General features: G+C 36.0%; 1 protein-coding gene across 1 annotated transcript; it reads left to right on the top strand.

Annotated features, from left to right (window-relative positions):
• The first annotated feature begins 3034 nt into the window (after window positions 1–3034).
• On the top strand, window positions 3035–4961 carry LOC147540039 (tetraspanin-8-like). The gene is made up of 2 exons (XM_086643594.1): window positions 3035–3759; window positions 4517–4961. The coding sequence occupies exons 1-2, from the start codon at window positions 3253–3255 to the stop codon at window positions 4820–4822; spliced, it is 813 nt and encodes a 270-aa protein (XP_086499720.1). The 5' UTR covers window positions 3035–3252; the 3' UTR covers window positions 4823–4961.
• The last annotated feature ends 4227 nt before the right edge of the window (window positions 4962–9188 follow it).

The following is a 9188-nucleotide window of genomic DNA, read 5'->3' as shown; positions in this document are numbered from 1 at the left end:
TTGGTCTTAATAATCCAAAACCCTAACAAATCTTAGAGAGTATGGTGGGATTTTGATCCAATACAAATTTTTGACTTAAGAATCTCTAGGATTTAAGAGTCAAGATTAGGCCTGTAAACGGTGGTCCGAAAATCCGAATCCGATCCGCATCCGCACTCAAATAATCCGACATTTCGGATTCGAATTTCGGATGTCTTGTCGGATAATTTTCGGATATCGGTTTCGGATTCGGATATAGCTATATCCGACTTCGAAAAAATCCGATCCGATTCGCATTTGAAATCAACGGTTAAGATTCACCCAAGGGATTAAAAAATAAACAAAACTTTATCCTCAAGTAGTCAACTTAAAGTCTAAGACTAAGTCTTCAGACTTCAAAGAATCAAAGTTCAACTTCAAGTCTCAACTCTTATCGGAATTTCGGATTAGATAATATTGTATTTGAATTTCGGATCGGATAATATTCGAATTTCGGATAATATTGTGTTATAATGTTATGGCTTAAAATTCAGAATTTCGGATCGGATAATATTCGATATTCGAATAGCATTTCGAATATCGGATTCGGATGTCATTTTTGACCATCCGTCGGATATCGAACCCTTATCGGATAGTTCGAATAATTTCGGATTTCGAATTCGGATAGTACTGTATCCGAAAATAGTTCGGTCCGTTTACAGCCCTAGTCAAGATTATTGGTAGCCAAATAGACCAAGAAATTTGGCCTACAAAATTTCATTTTTAGTAGGAATCCTTCATCCAAATGCACCATGTCTCTTGTTTAAAGTACCTATCAACCCAAATTGATCGGACTCCCTGGTACACTCCCTCTAATAGGACAACGGGTATTTTAGTTTTGTAGTAGTGTGAAAAGACTGAAATACCACTTCTCTTATTAGCCACCTAAGTAAGGGAGTGTACCAGGGAGAGGGGGTCATATATCATTTTGGTTTATAAAAGGGAGGGTAATTTAAAAACCCAAAATTTGAGGTATAATAGGAAATCATGCCCAAATTTTAATAATGTTTGAAAAAAAACTCATTTTTTAAAAGTACAATTTTACCCTCTAAATCAACGTGAAAAACTTTTTTGAAAATTTCTGAACAAATTTTAGTTTGCTCTCAACAATTTTATAAATTTTTGAATAAATTTGTTTTTGCTCAAAAATTATTTTGCAAAAATGTTTCGCATTTTTTATTTGACAAACACAGACTGACACTAACATTTTGGCTAAAACATTTTTCGATTTGTCTTGTAAAGAAAAACGTGGTTTCCGCATTTTTTGTTTTGCTTTTGACATTAACATTAGACTAATGCATTTTTTATTTGTCTTTTACAAAAATTAAAATGTCATGTATACTATCCTTTGTATTTGACAAACCCATTACGGACTAATAATATTTTGCCTAATGCATTGTATATGTCGTTAATAACATAATTATAATTATGTATGTTGTCACCATTTTATAACAAGTCAGCGCAACTATATATGCTGTCAACATTTTATAACAAGTCATGATATTATTGCATATGTTGTCATCAATTTATAACAACACAATTATATATGTTCTCAACATTTTATAACAACATATAAAAATAAAAAAGAGATTATGGAAAAAATATGACTGTCTTGTTAACAACATAATTATATATGTTGTAAGAGTTTGAAAAGTGTTACAAAATGAATTTTTTTACATTATTATTTTCGGATAAGTTTTTTTTTTTCTAGATTTAGGCCTTTTACTCATTTGTTTTCTTTATAAAATGTGAAAAATAGGAGAGAGAAAGTAGATCGGAGTTTTGTTCTCCGGCGAAGGGTCTCCCTTCGCTGGTTGTTCCTCTTTTTTCCTCCCCTCTTCTCTGTTTTATTTGAACTCACATATAAGTATTATGTTAGTCTTACCCTAGTTCCTCTTAGAAGATCAATAGATAAGGCTGAGATTGTAAACCATCCAAACAATTTCAAGAGATCAAGAGGCATCTGGTTTGTACTAATACTTTTCTACTACTAGTATCTAATAAACCTAGAAGGAGTTCTTTATGCCCTAACCCACAACGGATCTGATTCAATTACACCCAAAGAAAACACATCCAAATTAGACTCTTATTTCTGTATAAATCATTAAATTATACCTTCTGATGTTCTTCCATTTTTATTGTTTCAATCATTAAATGGGCTTTTCAATTGTTAATTTAATCTTCATCAAAAAAAAAAAATTGTTAATTTAATGGTGATTAGAGAAGGTTACTCCCACTTCTCAAAGGTCTTCTAGTCCTTCCTGACTATTCCATTGATCTGAAGAAGTGTAAGGAACAAACTACAATGGATGGTAATGGAGGCGGCTATCCGGTGAAGAAGATGGTTCGACGGTCTCGGCGACGGTGTTTCGGGTACAACTTTGGTGTTTCCGGCAACATCGGTAGATTTCCGGTGACTTTGGTGGATTTCCAGCGAAAGCGACGGGTTGATAGCGATCCATGGAGTCAAACATTTTCTCAATACTTAATTACTCCGATCTAATGGGTGCAGGCGGTTCTCCGATGATGAAGGCGGTTTTCCGACGACAAAAGCGGTTTTCCGACAACAAAGGTGGTTTTCCGGCGAATGTGATGGGAATGTAAATTAGCTTTCTTCCATGGTATTTTCAGTTATTTTGTTGACCTTTAGGGTCTTTTCATCCGTGATCTTTAGGATCTTTTCATCCTTTTTCTATCTTTTTTCGTCAGTGTCTAGTCCTATTTCTGTCTTATTCATGAGGTACTTTGCATTTAAAGGTATGCAACTCTCATGAAGTTTGAAGAGAGAAATAACAATTATATCCATGTAAACATTGTGATTTTATCACTTATGAATGGAAATCGATTCCCATGGCTTCAAAAAAAAAAAAATGTGAAAAATAACAATAAGGGTCTCTTCAAAATCAGTGTGAGTGTGTGATCATAATAAAATCTTTCCTTCCCGCCATAAAAGAATTCCATATAAATCACATTATCCAAAATCTTCAAGATACCTATACTCAATTACTTAGGATTGAAGGTCTTATTCATTCTTATATTTGGCAATTGAACTAAATGGAAATTATGAAAGATCATCACACAATCTCATCAACCGCGTATCAATTAAATTACATCTACCTTTCTCTATATATAAAACAACTCTCCATATTCTCTCCAAAAAAAAAACTTGAAACCTCTCTCTCTCTTTTGAAATTCCATTGAATCAATCATTTTGATCAGTAAAAACAAATCAAAATGGTTAGAATAAGTAACAATCTACTTGGGTTATTAAACATTTTAACATTTCTTCTCTCAATTCCAATCTTAGGAGGAGGAATATGGTTAAGTACTAGATCATCAGGCACACTTTGTGATAAGTTTTTAGAAAAACCCATGATTGTTTTGGGTGTATTTCTTCTTTTAATCTCTCTTGCTGGTTTAATTGGAGCTTGTTGTAGAGTTACTTGGTTACTTTGGGTTTATCTTCTTGTTCTGTTCATCTTGATTGTTGTTCTATTTTGTTTCACCATTTTTGCTTTTCTTGTTACAAGCAAAGGTGAAGGTGAAGTTATTATTGGAGTAGGGTTTGAAGAATATAGGTTAGAGGATTTTTCACATTGGTTGCAAAAAAGGGTTGATAGTAATAAGAATTGGGAGAAGATTAAGAGTTGTTTACATGATGGATTGGTTTGTGATAGTTTGGTTCATGTGAATAATGAACCACAGGGTGAGTTTTATAGGAGGAATTTGACACCCACTGAGGTATATTTTTGTATTCTCTATTCTATTACTATTGTCAGGAAAATAATCTAGAAATCACAAAGTCAATGCCCATTTGGGGGAGAGATCCAAATCAAAGATCCTGATTGATGGGCCAACTTTCTCTAGATTTTTCTCCCTAAGTCGTGAGAAAAGTCTGGCGGTTGATTTGGAATTCTCTCCTGAATGGGCCTGGATTATTATTTTCCTATTCACATGTCTGATTTTGTCGTTTATTTTTATTCTTGGACTTTGTTGTTAGAGATGGTTTATGTCTCATTGGATTTTTTTGTTCAAATATGATAGAAAGACCGAAAAACAAACCTAATGGACTCAACAACTTCGATTTAGAATGCAAAAAATGCATCCAAATATAGAGAATTAACCCGAAAATAAGAACCCTTTGATTTTCTTTAGGTGTAGAGTATGCCATGATATTGAGCCTTTTTTTAATCATTGTTGTTTCTTGGTAGGTTTTGTTTTTGTTTCAAAACCAGATTTGAAATCTGACTCGAAATTTAAACATTTTTTCGAACGACTTAGACGTCCATCCCAAATTTTGTCTTGCTGGCTCTCACCTTTGTTTTGATTTTGGTTATTGATGTTTTGATTTGTGCTTACATGAACAAATACATCTTACTTGAACTATGAGAAGATTGTGAGACACATTTGCCTTGACTAAGTGTCAGACTCAATGGAGTAAGATTTTTATCTTATAATGTTCATTTCTAATGTTAATTCTTTTTCCTTTTGATTGAAGTCTGGTTGTTGTAAGCCGCCGTTGGACTGTCACTTCACATACAAAAGCCCAACAGTCTGGACGAAAAACCCTACAAATTCAACCAACCCCGATTGCGAAACTTGGTCAGACAATACAGATTTATGCTTCGACTGTAAGTCTTGCAAAGCAGGAGTTCTCGCAACCCTTCAGACGAAGTGGAGGAAGATTGCAATCCTCAACATCATTTTCTTCATCTTCCTCCTGATTGTTAACTCGATCGGGTGCTGCGCTTTCAGGAACAATAGAATTGACAATGCCACTCCTAGATGGCGAGGATACCAGTGAAGGCACTTATGATCTCACTACTTACAGTCCTGTATGTCTTTGAGGTCTTATATTTATTGTTTGCTCGACCGTTTTATGTGGACTAATTGTAGTTTTAGTTAATAATATTTCAAATAGAACTCGTAATTATTGTGCGATATTTTTTGGCATTCGTACCATTCATAGTTGTGGAATTTTGTATTTTCTTACAAGTTACAACACATTACAAACAAGCACAACGTATAATGCATTTCAATGCCAAGGCTTGAGGCATGATGAAAAGTCTCCGAGCCACACGTTGATGGTCGTTATGGTGATAATATTCCATGATTGCGCATCTTATGACACTGACAGATCCTCTGGCAATTTCGGATCGCGTATAAAAAATGTGTTTTGTTGTGCTTTAGGCTTCCACGTCACTTAGCTTTGTTCACGCTTTTCTTGAAGCTCATGCTTGTTCAATTGACTTCTCCACCCTAAATCTCAAATCAGGTAAGGGTTTAAGGTGGGTAAACCCTGACTGGAATTCACCTTCCCCTGTCGTTCGGAAAGACAGGCTTAAGACGTTGAGCTGATTTTCGCAGGTCTCTCTTACTCTTCCAAGACCTACAGCGAAGTTTTAACCAAGATTGATTTGGTTTGTATTAGTGCCGAAGTAGGGCTTAAGAAGCTTAAGAAACTCTTTTCGACCTCCCAGTTTTGAGTTTCGATAGCAGAGCTCTTTCGGATTCGCCTCCCTATGACTTAGATTCCGATCGATCCATTTGTTTCTCAGTCATTTTGTTCACTTACTAACTTGTTCAAAACTAACCATTATTTGGCTAAACAGTAATTAATACAAATATATATATATTGATACATTTAATTAGGATAAACCACAAACGAAGATATAAGATAAAAGAAGTGAAATTGATTGCTTGACTAGTTCCACCGAGTCAGTCGACCGGGTCAGTGGTCCGACCGAATGGGTCGGGTGTTGAGCCGTAATAGTAGAATATTATAAGTTTAAAGGCAGACAGTAATGTATGTATTGAATAAATTTAGGGAACTTTGGTCAAAACTCCCTATAATTTTTTTTGTTTTGGTGAAAAAGATCAGTCAATTTTTGTTTAGTCTTCAGCTCACTAGGTGCTTTTTTAATTTGCAACAGTTTTGCAATACTTTGCGACAGTTTTGCAACACTTTACGACACCTTGCGGCAGCTTTGCAACATGTTGTGATGGCATTGCAACACCTTGCCGACAACTTTGCAATACCTTGCAATAATTTGCGACGCTTTGCAACACTTTATAATTTTTGGAAAAGATATTGAGTTTTTAACCAGACAAAATACAAATATCTGGGTTTTAGCAAAAAATATAAATTTTGGATTTTTAAATAAAAAAAAAAAACTTGTGTTTTAACTTAGAAAGGTTTAAAATTGAATCTTCAACTGATGCAGGGGAAGCTGATGCAGGGGCACCCTGCGTGGAGACTATTTCCATGACAGGACCCGGTCATGGACCAACCGGCCAGAGAGAGTAGATTTAGAAAGTCATTATTTTAGTATGAGTATTAATTAATTTAGGTTTAGGAATTATGCTATTTTAATATTTCCAATAATTGGAAAGGTCCAGATTTGAGTCCAGTTATTTAGGCAGTTGCAGTATTTAATTATTTAGGAAGTCTAATTCAAGTCTATCTAGGAAAGTCCAGAATCCTATAAAAGGATATCTAGTTTGTCTATTATTTTCATATTGAAGAGAAAAACCCCATTGAAGTTAATCAAAGTTTACAGTTTATTCAGTTATTTACAGTTGTTTACAGTTATTTTGATCGTTCTTCGTATTAGTTTAGTTTATTCTTAAATTCCGCTGCGTTCTACATCATGTGGTATTCAGGGCCACCAAAATTTTGGGCTAATGATTCTGGAAATTTTTTTCCAGACCAGTTAAATCCATATCAATCGTATTCTATTCGTCAAGATGATTATATTCAATCAGATTATACTCATCAAGAGATAACGAATCAATGCTCATGTTCATCATGTTTATATGTGAATAACAACTCGTACAATTATCATTGGAATCCGGGAGAAATCGCACGAGAAAATCCTCCACAACCATCTCCTCGTCAATACCAACCGTCACCACCTCCGTACTCTAATCATTCACCACCGCCAAATTCACCACCGTATTCATCATCACCGTCACCAACCCCACCATTGTCTTATACAACTTCACATCCATATTACTCCTATATAACACCTCCGTCCTCATATACACCACCCCCGTACTCTTATACACCACCTCCGTCCTCGTATACACCACCACCGTACTCACAACCATATTCACCATATTCACCATATTCATCGTCCTCGTATTCACCATCACCTCCATCTTCTTATACACCACCACCATATTCACAACCTCTTATACCATCTTCGACACCGCTGATGGAACAACAACAACAACAACAATACGTTCTTCAACCGTATTCATCACCTATTTTATCATTCCATCAGGAAAAAGAAAAAGAAGAGTATGAAGAAGTTGAAGAAGATGTTCACGAAGAAGTTGACGAAGAAGATGAATCTTTCTTAGAAGAAGAAGAAGAAGAAGAAGAAGCGTACGGCGAAGTTGAAGCTGAAGGTAATTACACAATTACTTCATCAGTACCTAACAAAGGTGAATTCCTTTTGGCTGATGTTAACACTCAGTTGAAAAACAAAGACATCACTACCAAGGACAAAGTTGATACAATCTCTAGGGTCTTCACCACTACTACAATTGATGTACCTGCGCCTGGTCTCAAGACAATTTTGAACTTTGTCGATTCGGATCAAAAGTCTGGCAACCTCACCGAACTCATGGCTGGAGTGAACTTCTCCCATGCTGATCTCTTTGCTTCTGTACCTCTGAACGACAACGGTGACAACATCAATCACTTCTTAAATCCTCTTACTTATAATAAATCCTATCATAGAATTACTCTTAAACCACTTCTTAATTGTTCTCATGCATTGAAGAGTAGTACTAACGATAGTGAAATTTGGAGAATTGAAGAAACTCCTGCCTCTTCTTCACGAGGTTCTTCTTTTGTTGTTAGATGTGAAGCTGGACGAATTACTCAACAAGAATTCATGGAGATGGCTTGGCAAACAATTGTTTCTTCGCCCGAAGCGGCAAAAGAGAAGAAGCAACAGATCGTAGAGTCGGAACATCTGATGAAGGCTCTTCTGGAGCAGAAGTATGGGCTAGCTCGTCTTAACTTTGCTACAACGGGAATTGATAACACACGTCTTCTAGAAGCTGCTGAGAAGCTCATTCAATGGCACCGGAAGGCGTTGGGTGAATCAACTGGTTCAATGTTGGGGACTGATTTGGAAGATTTGATACAACGCGCTAGGGACTACAAAAAGAAATTCAATGATTCTTTTGTGTTGATTGGGCATTCGGTGCTTGATTTTGTACAAGATCAAAGATCTGGTGAAACTGGCAAGGTTGAGGCAGTCATGAGAATAATAGAACTGTTGAATATTGAGAAAACTAACTTGACCCAACCACATAATAACAAGCCATTGCTTACACACGAGAAGATGATGGCCTTGTGTGTGATATGTGGGGATGTCTTTAATGTGTACAAGGAAGATAAACGAGTTGATTACCCCCGAAACCACTCGAGTGGTGTTGAGATACCTAGTTTGGAAGATTTTGTAACAAGACTGAAAGAAGACCAAAAGGAGATTTCTTTAGCAAAGGATATCTGGCGAGAGATTATTAACGACGAATCACACTTCGATAGTAGAATCATACTTTGGTTACGACGAATTCTTAGTGAATACAAAATCGACCCTAAGCTTCCATACACGGATTTGTCAACTTTAGTTCGTCGACAACATGATATGTTAACTCGGGGATTTCATAAGTTGCCATATTATGATAGAATTATATTCTATAAACTTCATGAAGATGAACGTGGGAAAGTATATTTTGGGTTTCATATCAATACTACACGTTTCCACCTCGAAATCATAATGAAGTTCGTTACTTTTATATTTTGGATCTTACTGACAAATTTTGAGAAGATGGCGAGATGAATGTTCTTGAATTTCTAGTGTTAATATTGCGAGAATCAGTGGCATATGAGATTGGGAACGAAGTTGGCGATTTCTTGCAATTTAGTCTTCTTCACATTCTTTGTAAAATTCGTTCGAAGTGGGAGTTACGAATCGCCTTGGTGGTATTCATCGTATGCGGTTCCATCAAATTAATTTCTTCGTCGAAACGGTTCGGGACGAACCTCGTGGGAGAAGGGGAAGCTGATGCAGGGGCACCCTGCGTGGAGACTATTTCCATGACAGGACCCGGTCATGGACCAACCGGCCAGAGAGAGTAGATTTAGAAAG

Source organism: Eschscholzia californica, unplaced genomic scaffold (genome assembly GCF_041429995.1).
Source record: "Eschscholzia californica isolate CP2 unplaced genomic scaffold, dmEscCali1.0.p SCAF_5, whole genome shotgun sequence".
Classification (NCBI taxonomy): Eukaryota; Viridiplantae; Streptophyta; class Magnoliopsida; order Ranunculales; family Papaveraceae; genus Eschscholzia; species Eschscholzia californica.
Note: the sequence above shows the minus strand (reverse complement) of the source record. Positions and strands in the feature narration are given on the sequence as shown.

Excerpts from the sequence above, each read along its gene's own strand:
- LOC147540039 (XM_086643594.1), top strand. The coding sequence starts at position 3,253 with ATGGTTAGAATAAGTAACAATCTACTTGGGTTATTAAACATTTTAACA. Across the intron at positions 3,760-4,516 it reads GGAATTTGACACCCACTGAG|TCTGGTTGTTGTAAGCCGCC; the intron begins GTATATTTTTGT and ends TTTTGATTGAAG.